Genomic DNA, 15,021 nt, shown 5'->3' with positions numbered 1-15,021 from the left:
CCTGGGCCACCTGCGTTTTCTTTTCCTTTCGAATGTTCCTAATAGGCTGCAGAGTTAAGTCATGCCCCCCGGGCTAATATTTGCCAGCCCTCCCCTGGGTCTGTCTCATTATGCACATGTGTAATTCTGGCTATAGCATATCGGTGCAATGGTTTATGTAGAAGAAGATAAAATTGCTTTGCTGTATCTTTGTGTGTTTTGCCTTAAAATATTTTGTTCGAGTTATTTGGGCAAATGTAAACTATTCTAGTCTATTAATGAATTTTGAACACACATTAAGATCTATTTATTTAGCAGCAAGAAGCGCTATCTCTGGTGAAAATGGGTGTTTTCACCGGGCTTAGCCCTATGAAAGGCTGCCACTGTGATATCGCTGCCAGGGACTATTTACCAGATTTCTCCAGCAACAGCAGGGAAAGCATAGTGAAGCCTATTTAACAATGATCGCAGTGGTCCAGTTCCACTATACATACATAAACCTGGCAAGCTGGATCACACATGCGCAGATCAACTCTCACCCATACTTGACAACTGTTATGACCTATCCTCCGGGAGATACTGGAGGACAGGTCATGTGACGGGGGTAAGAGGGGGCATGGTGACGTCGTTGCATCACCATAGCCCTGCCCCCTACTATAAAATGCCGAAATTCACGCCATTTAATAGCGGGGGCAGGGCTTAATGTGCCGTTAAGCTCCGTCCCTGCTATTCAATGGAAATTGCCTGCACTTCTGGGAGTCTCCAGGAAGAGCAGGAGGCTCCTGATATTCGGGTGCCTCCTGGAAATTCCGGAAGAGTAGGCTCTTACCGCTGCCAACCAACATTGCGTCGTTACTTTCCTTAGTAAATCATGGCGATAGAAGGTTTGCGAATGCTGCAATACGTGGCAGAAGAAAACTAGCTGAATTGCCATTCTTTAATAAATAGACCCCTTTTATATTACACACACAGAAATAAAAATAAAACTCCTTGAAAATTGGTTGCCATGGCCATTGTTTATTTTGTGTAATTAATTAAACAATGTCTATTTTTAGGCACCTGACATTATTAGTATGACTGTACTTCTCTATGATTTCAGGGTTGCAGTACTGAATTAGAAACTACGTATCTGGGCAACAACATATTAGTATGAATACATCAGGAGTAGGCACATTTTATAATAATCCATGCCTTTAGAGACTAGCTTTGTATAGAATCATTGCTAGTTTTCTGCACCCTTTCAGGCACAAAGTTCTTTATTTAGACTGTAATCTGTGTAGGAGGAGGCTCCATTCAATTACATATTAATTTATGTCACGCATTATTATGATCTACAAGACTTTCATGACAAGAAGAACCCATTGACGCAAGTCTGAATTAAAAACCTGGGAACTAAGCAGCTCAAAAGTAATGTTTAAAATTGTATTTTCAGTTTATTTAGAGACCTCACAATTAAAGGGGAAGTTTGGTCAAAAGCGGTTATCATTTCTCAAATCCCCTCCCTCCATCTAATACAGTGATGGGTCTTCACCTGTGGCCCTAACACTTATTTAAAATGCCTGCTGATTTGTTAATACAGACAGATGTCTTTTTTTTATTAAATGTATTTTTAAAATTATTACTGATATTAATGGCAATGTACAGCCCTTTTAAGGCTAGAGAGCCACACCATGCAACCCCTGAAGTGTATCAGGTTGCCCATCACTAATGTAGTATACAGTGGGGGTTATATACACAGGGATTTATGCAGGCAAGACAGCCTGGAGTATTATAAAAACAAGCAACAGAGCTGCTAAAGGATCAATTATACCAATGCCTGTACAATTTTCATAAAAGTTTGCTTACGTTGCATCCCATGAGCTAATTTTATATATATTCTCATTTGAAATAGTCCTTAAGATTAAAAGTGGTTAGCATAGCTACCTCACAGGTCTTGGATCATGTACTCGATTTTGACCAGGATGTTATCTGTGTGGAGTTTGTATGTTCTCTCAGTGTTTGCGTAGGTTTCTTCCAGGTGGTCCGGTTTCCTCCCACACTCCAAAGAAATACTAATAGCTTAACTGGCTTCTAATGAAATTAATCCTTGTGTGTGTGTTTGTGTATTAGGGAATATAGATTGTTAGCTCCACTGGGGAGGGACTGATGTGAATATTAAGCGCTAAGTAATATGTAGGCAAGATATAAGTAACTGTTAATAAATAAATACTCACTGATTGAATTTCCCATTATAATTGTTACTTTTGATTACAATTAAACTGGAAACTATTTGGTAAATGTAGTGATGTAGAATTAATATCTCCGGACGCAGAGCCAAATGAAAAGCAAATCTTCTGTTTACTGCATGCACACAGATGCCTAGTTCATACAAGAAAAGACATAGTTACTAGAAGCATATCAATAATGTATATAGCCCTTTGGCATTTATCCAAATTTTGTTAGTTGTAATTGTACTCTACAGTGAACATGTCATGTATTGATACAATATGATGAACTTGTCCCAGGAACCAATTAATCTTATGACAACAAATGATTTTGGACGTTTATAGCCTATTCAGTATTATGGTTCCTTGGACTCAGTACATCTGCAAACTATTCCATATGTTAATGTCCTGTCACAGAATACATAATTGTGACAGTGACCTTCCTATAATACTAAGTATTATGGCAAATATATATAAGTAGGTCAATGTTCCATCCTCTCAAGGCTTAAATGTTACCTTTCGAACATGAATCACATAAACTACATACTGCTGATTCCCTCAGCATTACACTATACCTTAACAACGTTAATCTTAACACTATACAGTCTTAACTACAAATAAAGACACCGACAACTTTGTAGTGGCAAATAAAGTCAACTTTTTATTTATTTATTAATTTTCTTTATTTATTTATTATTAATATTAACCTATGAAAGGGTGGCGGCGAGAGCGATACAATCAGCTAACAACTAATAGTGAAACCAAACAGTGTATGGCCCACAGGCACTAACCACTGGTCCCAGGCACCACAGTCCTTTACGATCGGCCGGTGCTAAATCTGCCGTCATCGTGACCACTCCCCTCTGGGCTCCCCAGGACGTACGCGCACAGTGCAGATCAAGGGGTCCTCGCACAGAGGTACCAAGAGCCAGGGTGCTTCGAAAGGAGCAGTGACGTGCGGCCAATCAGCGATAGCACCGAATGAATTAGTCGCTGATTGTAAAAGATCTCCTGCCTGCCAACCTTTCCCATTTCTCTCTTCTACCTAACCCTAACTTAATACAAAAAAGGGAGGGTGGGCTGGAAATCCCGTTGACTAGAGGAAGTTAAACTGCCTGGTCAGTGGTATATATCAAAAACTCCTCCTACTCCTCCCCTTAACCCTGTAATGTCCGTGCCTGCTTCGTAACAAGCAGCTGCGTTTATTTGCATTCAGCTTAAGGACTTCATTTTTAATTATGAGTTAACTTACAATACATACAGTCATTTAATAGTACAGGAGACTTATGTCTGTCGACTTCCTACAATTATCTCATACAATGGACACTCTTAGACATAAGTTTGTAGTGTCTTTAGTACTTAAAAATCAGAGCATGATATAAACGTTTATCGTAACCACTAACTTAGCTTCAGATATCTCCTTTATTTTCAATCAGCTCCCTATTTTCTCTATCAGTAGGTTATTATGCTTTCCTTATATTGATGTTGGTGCTAGTGGTTCTGTCCTTTTAAAATATTGCCTTGATATATAGTTGAATTTATCCGCACCAGAACTTTTTAAAAAATGCAGTTTCGTAAATCTATCCCTTGGAGTTGATACAACATTTGGAAGCAATTTGGAGACTCCAGGGTTTAGAACATCATGCAATTCCCCTGTTTTAGGCTTGTAGCTTTACTAACATATTCACAAAACAAATATCATAGTTGCCAACTGTCCCTAACTTCTTCAGTCCCATTTTTGTAACGATTTGTCTCTGGAAATTTTGGTCCCATAAAATGTCCCTTTGTTTTTCAACTCTGAGCATCTATATAAGTGCTATTCCACTTACATTGCATGATGGATGATATTCCATCTATCTATTCTTGTGCTCTTGGCTTCACAGGTAAATGTCTACTAAACTACAGCATTTAAAATGTAACAATAAATAAATAAAATTACATTGTAATCAAGTTCAGTAAACATTACGTGACGGAGATTGCAGTGTGCGAAGGTTCATGTTATTGTGCAGGGCAAGTTTAGTTGCACCCGCAGCTCCAATGTTTCCATGGAAATCATTTGAATTAGTTGATAAACATGCAAGAACTATGCCGCAAGAAGTTCTAAAAATGGAATATTTATTGAGCTATGACGATGATCCATTTCTATTTCTATTTCTGTCCATGTTAAAACTGGGCACACACAGACAAGCTGAAAATTAAAAAACAAGAAATTAAATAAAGGTGCTCTGACCATAGTTAAACACCTTCTAATAAGTAATAACAAGCCGTTAAATGTTCTCTGGAAACTGCTCCTCAATGAAGTTTAGAAGTTGTAGATGTCCGTTAAGCTGTGCCCATTGGTTGCTTTAGGAGTGCTGGGGAATTTGAACCAAATAATTTGTTGTCTTTTGTAATTCAATATCTGGAGAAGGAAAACATAAAGACATTAATTAAAAGTGGAGATGTTGCCTATAGCAACCAATCCCATTTTTGTTATCATTTATTTAGGACATTCTACAAAATGACAGCTAGAATCTGATTGGTTGCTATAGGCAACATCTCCATTTTTTTTTCAAACCCGCAGCCTGATAGATTTACTCCCAGATGTCTGTGCACAGTGTTAAATAATAAAGGATCAGTCTGCTTATCTGTACTGTGCTGCGGGAGATTGCAGAGAGAAGGATCAAGGTTCTTACATTTATGTCAGTATTCATTAGAGATTGGAATCATATCTGTGCCTGAGAAATCAGACAACACAACAATAAAGTTTGATGTTCCGGTTATATGATGTATGAAACTACAGAACTGCACTGAAAATAAAAGGACCATAAAGGGGATCATTTTACATTGGGGACACTTACCAAAACTGGTGCACGGGGAAGAGGGGATATAACCAGACATTTGCTTTCAATTTCTAAACTGCATCAGAAATAATGACAGAATCTGATTAGTTACTATGTGTTACATCACCAGTTTTATGTACACTAGTTTTCATGAATGTCCCTCAAGGAGTGAAAAGAGAGCAGCATAATCCTCCTTTTCTCATCTGCTTTTGTGCCCTGCACCCATTTTTGCAATTTCCATGGCACGGTGGTGGGTGCGTTAGGAATACAGATGTACATTAGGTAGTTTGGATTGGTCCTGGATATAAAAATGAAGGCACATTTTCTGCTCCTGGTGCAGGACATAATAAATAAAATAGTATACAAGCCTGGAATTTAAATAAGCAAAAGTTATTTTTTTTACAGAGCATGAACAGGCTTTATCCAAAAACGTGTAATCTCAGATATTTAATGAGAAGCTGTACACGGGTTAAGAGGTAAACAAAGGGTTCAGGGTCAACTAAGCATACAGGACAGCAATTCAATTAAAATCTGACGGGACAGACCTTGTTATGTCCGTATGTGTCATTTGCAATAAAGATTATCTGGTGCGATCGCTGTGGTTCCAAAGCACATAGCTTTTATGTGCAATCAAATTACAAGGTAAAGTTTGGCATACACTTGCTCTGTTAGCACTAACACAAGTTTTTATCAGAACACTCTGGTTTCCAGAGCCAGAGGTGAACAATTTATACACTGCAGTTGTAAAAAGCAGTGACATCACAACAATACACAGTTACAGTATTAAGGTCCACATTCATGACCTCCCAAGAATTCTACATGCCATTGGTTGATTTCTGGGGTCATTGTTCCTTGAAGTGGCCAGGTGTCTTTCCTCAGACTCCCGCCTCTAGACCAGTATAAACCGCTTTTTATGACATCTCTGGACTTGCTATTTGGTGTATGAAAAGTGATATTGCATTCGCAATGTGTAACCGCTCCATAAATGATACCAGAAACGTTCTCATGCAACTGCAAACAGGATGAGACCAAACTCAATGTAATTTAAATGTTGGAAACATTAATTAGACTCTTCACCACTTTATATTTCTATTAAAAGATAGAAAATACGTTTAACATATTTAAATGTTACGAAAATAATTATGTTGCGTATTAATCGCATGCCAACTGATTGTAGTGTACAGAAATTATTAATTACCACCTTCATGCAATTATTAAACTTCCACACCCTATACACAGATCATTTCTCCTCTCACTCACCTTGTTGTTTAATAACAATCACAACATGAGAGTGAAAGAAAGTGTCAATCAAGTGCTACCTAGCAAAACTCTTGATTTTATAGCAGGGGCGGATCTAGACTTTATGTTTAGGGGTGGCGATTTTGCATAATCACGCCCCTCCTTTGCTCTGATTGGCTGGCCTGCGTTAACCCCACCTTCCGCCCGCGATTGGCCCCGCCCTCTCCCGTTGTGGTCGCCGGCTGGGACCACTCTGATTGGCTGGCCCACATTTAGCCCCGCCCCCCGCTCGCGCTTAGACCCGTCCCTCCCGTTTTATTCGGCGGCTGGGACCTAGCTTTTTGCTGCTAGGGGGGGCGAATGCCCCGATCGCCCCCCCCTGGATCCGCCACTGTTTTATAGTAAGTGTCTGAATCCATAGGCCCTGAAAGCAGAATGAGCTATTGGGAAGCGTGTCACTTTGTGTAAATGTGGGTGAGAGTTTCTGTGCAAGATTTGGATGAACTGGAGGGCCAGCAACAATTTATGGCTTTGTAGTCAGAGCACAACCAGATGTAGTAACGCCATTATGCTTGCATTTACTTGCTGGATTTGACATCCCAGCATTGCCAAATATTTGTGAATATGATTCCTAATATGTCTTAAATAAGAAATAACTAAATAACTGAAATATTCATATCCGAAATATTAAGGTAGAATGCATTATTCAGTTTTACCCTGAGGTTTAAATGGCTCACCCCGCTGACATTAGTCATTTACATTTTATGAATATATCTTGGTAGTATATAAACATCTGCTGGATAGATGAAGATCCTCATCAACAAAATGTTCTGGTTTTTTTTATATAAAGAAACAGCTTGTGTTTTACTTGTACTTCCCTTGAGGATTAAATTAACCCAACATTAAGCTGTAGCGCATTCAATAGTCTTTGTATTACAGAGCAAAATAACATACCTATTATACTTGAAGTGTTTGGTTTTCAATGGGATGGTCACCTTATTTTTCAGTTAATAGTGCTGGAACTGTCAATCATTGTAATGTCAGCAGTATGTCATTGTTTGTGAGTGGGGGGTGAAAGATGTGGATAAACTAAATTCTGTCACTGTTAACTGGTACAGCACTGCAGCCTTCACATATTGTAAAGATTATAATGTGAAAAAAATTAAGCCAGAAAATGCCACTGAGTCTTGAAACCATCTTGTCCACAACATCCAGAAGAAGTAACCCACCTCCTAGCTTGTACTGTTGAACTATTGATTTGGAAGTACTCGCTTTACTTTGCGAAACTGAAAAAGAGTATATATAATCTTTTATATTTCATTTTATAATATATAATCAGAATTCTGCAATGCTTGAATTAGAGAAGTTGATCTGAACGAAACTCTCCTCCCCCCACTAGAAACAGAAGGTTTGTGAATGCTTGTGGAAGTCTTCAGTAGCTGGTCAGAATTAGCATATAAAAATGCTGTGATCTATTTCCTGTGGAAAGGTAAACTCTACCCAGAAGAAAGGTTTTTGTTACTGAAACACAAGGAAGAACGGCCCTTTTCCTGTCCTGCTCCCAAGTTGAGTGGACTTAGCTGATGGAGACTGGAAGCTTAATTCCATGGAGATCTGTATATGTGGCCCGGGAAGGCAATTTATAAAGAAACTGGTTAGTATGTGAAAATGAAAGCTATAATTTTGTTTTGAATGGACTGAACAGAATATAGTTAAAATGTGTAAATGTAAGGCTTGTGTAAGTGTATATGTGTTTATTCGAGTTTGTATTAAGTGTATTTGAATGAAATTGTTGTGGTTATACTGTTTGTGAGCTGTTTGGGTTAAGGGAAAAAGCTTTTTGGACGTGTGTGATCAATATGTGACTGTATTGCATATTAATTGTGTCATAAATATAAATTGTATACATTTGAGGTGGCACTGTGGTTGAGCAGTGTGGCTGGATAGAGTGGTAAGATGGCTGACAATGTGTTGCTATTCAATTGTGGGACTGTGCTGTTCATTCAATTTATGGAACACAGTGAAATGGGATTATGGTGTTTGAATGAAATATATAGAGACTGTGTTTGGTTGATGTTGTAGTTTGATGGAGATTGAAGATATAGATATATATATATATATATATATATATATATATATATATATATATATATATATATATATTTGTGTTGGTTTGTTAGGTTATTTTAATGGAATTATCTGAGTTCAGATAAAATGGAGTTAGTGACGTTTTGGTCAGTATATGTGGATTTAAAATGGTAGCATTTGTGTCTGTTGCAAAAGATATTTGGAATAGGTGTCTTTTGTGTAAAATAGATATTTGTGGTGGACTTACAAGTTTATTACTAGAGGTTTAAGAACTGGGCCATGTTCATTGATGGTAATTTAGGCCATTACAAGCACATGTGGCTAACACATGCTTGTAACTTGTAACAAAGCATTTTATGAAGCCAGCCATTTTAATATTGTGAGCTGTTGGGAGTCTAATGGAGATTGCAAATACTGTGTAATGGAGGTGTGTGGTTACAGTGTGAAGCCTGCTATGCGCTTGTTGAAGAGTGTGGCTGAGATCAGCACTTAGCATAGTCAGTGGTATAAAGTTATGTTAGCACAATTGGACAAAATGGCTTCTGTACTGTGATGCTAGAAGTTGGCCTCTGTCTCCCTGCCCACCTCTCAGGTCCCCCCTCCACGCACACGCACAATACAGTCGCACATGGTAAAGCTGACTCACACACACTCCCTTACACACATACAATGACAAGGACTGTTGAGTTTGTGTAAAATACTGTTACACTTTTATACTGTTTTATAATATACATAAGTTTTACAATTAGAATGTTAATTAATAATACAACACGTCTTAAATGAAGCTATATCTTGTGTGCCGTTTTTCTTGAAGAGATAAGCATAAGTTATTATATGAATATTGGTCCTGTGGATTTAAGGGAAATTAAGAACTATATTTCTTAGGTTAAATCAGAATTATCTTTGCGAGGAGTTGGTTGATGATGATAGTCATATCAACGTTATTAAATGGTCATCCATACATTTGCCAGACTATTAGGGAGATTAAAACCACATACCCCTAATATAACCCTTTTACAGAAACATATCCATGTTTTTACTTTTTGAAAGATTGCAGAGGTTATTTCAAGAACATTCCTTTCAGTTAAAATTTGTCTCTGCTAATCTCATCCTCCCTATCCCTAGCAATTAATATGTAATTACTGTCTCTTGACTTGGACATATTATCACAAATACAATTATCAATTTTAAGTCTAGCTGATTCATCTTTGTCATCATCACTGGTAGATGGCAGGCAATGCAACAGCAGTAATAATATTAATAATCATCATCACACCCCAAGCTGCACTGTATTGAGGGAAAGGCATAAAAGATGTATGCTGAGGGAACAGGGGAGGATGTCAGTTTTGGGGAAAATAACTGAGAAGAAAGTGGAAAACATACTGCTTCACAAGAATCATCACACACACGCTTTCAACATGTGTATTTTTATCTTAAAACAAATGTAAGTAAACTCTATATATCCCTTCTTACTGTGCCCCTTCTTCAACATAATCATTATCATCCGAATCTTGCATTATCTCTTCAAGGGTTGTTTCTTTACAATAACACTAAAAAAATAAATTTCTTGCTTCTGACCAAATGCTGCTTTTGTTGGTACATATGGGTTTGTGTCAACAGGGGCATTACATGAGGGCATCTGTTCTTATGATTTTCAGCTGCTGGAAACAGAGGAGAGGGTGTTCTTCAATCGTATAATGTCACTGGTTTGTATACCAGCTTAGTTCACAGTATGCTTCAATTTAACATGACTATTTTTCTCTTCAATTTTCTCATCATGCCTGGATGTATTTCTGTTGCAACTGTTCAAACTATCAATACAGCAGCTGCATCCCTATAAGTTTAATACATTTTAGTCAATGATTTCTCTTAACAACCATGTTTTTTACTACACTCTTTTTCCAATTTTAACATGTTTAATTCATATTATTATTATAACTATTAATAGAACACACAAGGATATATACCAGAATGAGATGATGAAACCGTGATCAATGACTGTTGTCCAATAGTGCACAATTAATAATTCAAAAATAGTGCTAATTATGAAATGTTGCCTAAAAAAGACAGATCAATTCTCACAGTGATCAATAAGTGTGTTAGCCACTAGCCTGTGAGCAAAATATGAATAAGCAGTACATTGATATTAATTCTGGTACACCAAGACCAACTGTATGAATTTTAGCTGCTGTACAGCTGTGCTGCAGCTGCCAAACCCATGCTGTCTGTCCTGATATACTGAGTGATGATGACCAGTAAGAGTGATTGGTCACCATCACCCTTTAAAAGTTGGTGAAAGACAGTTACTATTAGCAACAGAAAAGAACAATTTCCACAGTTATCAATAGCTGAGTTAGCAACTAGCCAGTAGGTAAAATGTATAACCAGTAATAGTAATATAACTCAAGATCAATTGTATGAATTTCATCTACTTTACAAAAGTCCTGTGGTTGCTGTACTTATGCTGTTCTGAACTGGCAGTACTAAACTGCAGTCTGGTTTGCAGACAGTCTGAGCAGCAAGTGCCACTGTCCACAGACACCCTTTTATAAGTTTGTAAAGATCAATTAGTAAATGCAGCAGGACAGATCAAGTCTCGTTGATCTATAGGTGTGTTAGTCACTAGCCAGTAGGCAAAAAAATAATTCATATTTAAAATTTAAAGTGGCGTTGGCTTGTAAAGGCAAACTTGCCTTTACAAGCCATCGCCGCTTTAAATTTTACCTGCAAAGTCACCGATTTCCGCCGAGTTGAATAAATCAGAGGTTTATAGATTTACCCCTTAATCTCATTTTGCTCATAACTTGCGACCACCAGATGCGATCGCTACTCTGTCGAAACCGGGTTAATGTTGGTGAAATAAGCTTTAAAATGAGACTAAACTCTTTACCTTTAAGGGGACCTGAACCATTAATACCTTTGCTATAGTTTTATCGATGTATAAATAATCTCTAATACATTTTACTAATAAATAAATGTGGATTGGAACCTTAATAAATCTATATTATTTAAAAGTGTAAGTGCGAATATACATGTGTGTGTTATTAATCTGTGCGATTGCGTCAGAACACATGGCGTACTAATCGCACTCACACAGTACTACAATATTAATTTGGTTGACTTCATCCAATTATTTGACTTTCACAATGCATTACGCAGGAAAATACCATGTAAATTACTGAGAGATTTATTCTCAAATATTGGAGTATAATTTATATTAACCCACAAACTGATATTTATCGTATCTGCAAGCTTGTCCAAATATATTGTTTGCCGATTAGTTGCATGACTGGCAGACCAAAATTATATCAAATAATAACTTAAACATGATAAATAAGGTAATCAGAACCAATACATTGGTCATAAATTAATTGGTGATGGCTTAGATGTGAATTGACATTTATTCCACTGTAGCGTCCTTCAAGCCCATCACGTCATTCCTGTGTATGACAGATCTGCTTCCTGACATATCTGCCTGGTTTTCTGTTAGAGTCATTGATGCAGACAGTTCAAGATTCAATCTTGCTGAGAGAATATTAAAATTGTACACAGGAAGCTTCTCATTTTATTAGATTCACAGTTGTGTCTCTGGTGACAATAAGGCTTTCTGTAATATAGATCTATGTGTGTATTCTGTTCAAGTATTTTCCTTTGATAACTACTATCAGCTACTATTGTTATTATTGCAAACAGATACGTTAGGACAGGTATCTGCTGGCATTGCGTTAGTGTTTTATAACGTTATTGAAAATGTGAGCGAAAGCGCATGTGAAACACAAATGCATTTGTTGTTGACATTTTCACAAGCTTTTGGATTTCACTTGGATCTCCCTCTAGGCTCCTATAATGCGTTTACGTGTTATAAATGCCTGTGGGTAGAACAAGATAGATTCAGGAACACCACTGCAATGCTAGAAACAGTAGAGGATATGGTGACACTCAGACACGGGCTGGGAGAGGCGTGGCCGGGGGGCACACAGGCTGAAAAGGGATGCGGCCACGTCATTGATGACGCGGCCGCATCCCCTATCATGTGATGCGGCCGCCTGTGCGCTGGCCGCGGGGGAAAGAATTGTATTTTGCAGCCGGGCGGGGCGGCCGGTCGGCCTACCCCCCGGCCCTAATAGCGGCCTGACCGAGCGGCCCGGGGGGGGGCGATGCCCCCCTGCCCCCCGGGCCAGCCCGCCACTGGTGTCACTAGATTCAATGGCACACATACTGAGCGTTTGTTTTAATATGCACGTAAATGGACTCTGCATACTCACAAATTCAACTAGGAGTGGATCTGAAGATACGTGCGCCGATGAATTTGGGTGCAGGTCTGCTCTGCTGTACTACACAAGACACTGCAGGATACATCCAAAGCCTATGTGGAATATACATTTGCAAAAATATTGAATTAATATCACCTGTTAATATAGGCAGTAATGATAAAACATGCAATACATTTATTAGGATTTTCTTAATGTTTACTGAACATAAAATACATTTTTACAGCTGCTCCTCATTGCAAGCACATGTTATAGCATGCATACAAGACTGTCATCACTACTGATGAGGGGGTAAATGTATCAACCAGCGGATTCTGCAAGTCGACGATTTCCAGCGACTTTGCAGGAGACATTTAAAACGGCAATGGCTTTCAAGGCAAGATTTGGTTGTGTGCGCATGAGTTTGGCATCCCCATACTGTAAATTGACTATGGCCAAACGTACCTTCCCAGTCCCGTTCCCTCCCTGAAATCATAGGCTTTACGTAGGCTCTAGTAAGTGTCATTTGCGACTGAGCAGACATGGCTGCATTTACTGGCGTATGGTCCAGTTCTGGGCATGCACAGATTGATTTTGCATACATTACGCTCAACATTGGCAGATACGTGCCTTGATGAATCAGGCCCAATGTTTTTTATTATCCCCATTTAAAAACGCTAGTAAAATAAATGCATGTATTTAATGCCAGTGTGTAAGAATACAAAAAAATAATTGCACTGTCTGAAGACAAAAGATAATAGAGACATGGCTAACAGGGAATTCCAGGTACAATGTTTTCTTTTGAAGAACTTTGAATGTAAGCAAGAGGGAAGTCATGTGTGATTGCTGCCAGGGCCGTTAACGGCAGAGACACGAGCTGCAGATATCTAGGGCCCAGCTGCCTCTCCTGTGTGTACAGGAACATCTCAGTTGATTGGATGACATAACATTTTATTTTAAAAAAAAAGTGAAAAAACAAAGTTCCAAATGTTTATAATAGCACAAATAAGCATTTTAAGGTACTTTATTAAATACCACAATTTAGTGCCAAAGTCACCTATCAGATCTTAGCTATTATAAGAGGACTAACAATGAACTATCTGAAATTATAGCAGAATGTAGTACAGTTATATGCTGGTAATATATTGTTAAACACATTCCATTTTCAATGCCTGTACTATTTCCAAAGTGGCTGCATGGTGTGTAAGTAGTACACACATGGAGATTGGCGAGAGATCTATTAATGGATGTAATTTAACAGGTTTAAATAGAAAATTAGAAAACACAATTAAAGCATGAACTCAGAGGAAGCTCACAGCGGAGGCATTTAGGAAATCAGAAAAGCTTAAATCTCGGCTCAAACCCAATAATTAGAAATCTTAAAAGCAGTCTGTGTTTGTAAGACAGGCTGAAAATAGAAACTCCTATATACTTAAAGTATGTGTTTGAAATTGTACCAGTGTAGCTCCACACTGATCAGGGTATTATGGAAATGATATAGAAGAGAAGTGAAGGTACAGAAGAGAGATTTTATAAAATGAAGCACGTCCTTTATTGTTCAATATTAAATTCCTACTGTATATGGCAAATGGTTTTGGCTTGTCAGACATTAGCAGGCATATATTGTATTGTGCAGGAAGATGCTGATCTAGGTATAACATTTATATGTATTATTAACTCCTTATACTTGAAAACTTAGTGTAATGTTGGCAGGTATGTACTAAATTCTCAACTGGATTCATCTGGAATCTGTAAACATGGTTTGCTAAAGGTGTTTTTTTTTTAAAAAAAAAATACACTAATCACTTATATCAATCTTGCTTAATTCAATCTTGTCAGCTAATTACATTGTGGGATATAAATACACAGGTGTACAAAATCATAGGATACTGTAATCATATGTGACCTTTGATAACTTCACTACGTTACTGAGGGTTGTTAGCCCATGTATTGTAAAAGTGCCCTTTAAATTTAAATATTTATCTTACATTTGTCTGTTTATAATTGAATAATGCATAAACTCCTATAAATAATATCTATTTAAATGGTGAGCCTTGATCTCTGTGCCTATAATCGGTAAATTCTAAAGACCTCATTACAATATCACCAGCAAACCCTTGAAATAGCTGTACCCTTCACTTATACCATTGTCTGCCAAACATCCCTGCACTGTTATTAATTTAACCCACCTCCAATCACAGGGAACATTTAGGGCTCATACACAATTGTTACAAAAGTGTTTTCCTACAGATGCTTGAAGCATTTCACCTTGGTGATCACACTGGATAGCCATTTATTATAAGGATTATTTTTAATGCATTTTTGAAACATACAGTACACATTTGTATATATTAAAGAGAGAGGTTTGACTGGTAGTTTGCATCTCATGACGTCCAGGGAAGATGCTACAGTGCGGTGAGGTGCTCATATGCTGCTCTA

The 15,021-nt window shown here is 37.8% G+C and overlaps 1 protein-coding gene across 2 annotated transcripts in view; it reads left to right on the top strand.

Annotated features, from left to right (window-relative positions):
• The window catches only part of LOC142108965 (deubiquitinase DESI2-like), a 77,681-nt gene that overhangs the window by 17,722 nt on the left and 44,938 nt on the right, over positions 1-15,021 (top strand). The window contains exon 1 of one of the 2 annotated variants that reach the window (XM_075192939.1): positions 7,763-7,898. The exons of the other annotated variant lie outside the window; for it this stretch is intronic. Within the exon in view, the coding sequence (XP_075049040.1) occupies positions 7,851-7,898 (48 nt within the window). The 5' untranslated portion in view covers positions 7,763-7,850. Of the gene's footprint in view, positions 1-7,762; positions 7,899-15,021 lie in introns of those variants that run through there. 2 annotated transcript variants of the gene reach the window in all.

This window comes from Mixophyes fleayi, chromosome 12, assembly GCF_038048845.1.
Source record: "Mixophyes fleayi isolate aMixFle1 chromosome 12, aMixFle1.hap1, whole genome shotgun sequence".
Lineage (NCBI taxonomy): Eukaryota > Metazoa > Chordata > Amphibia > Anura > Limnodynastidae > Mixophyes > Mixophyes fleayi.
The sequence above is the reverse complement of the archived record's forward strand: the minus strand, read 5'-3'. Positions and strand labels throughout refer to the sequence as shown.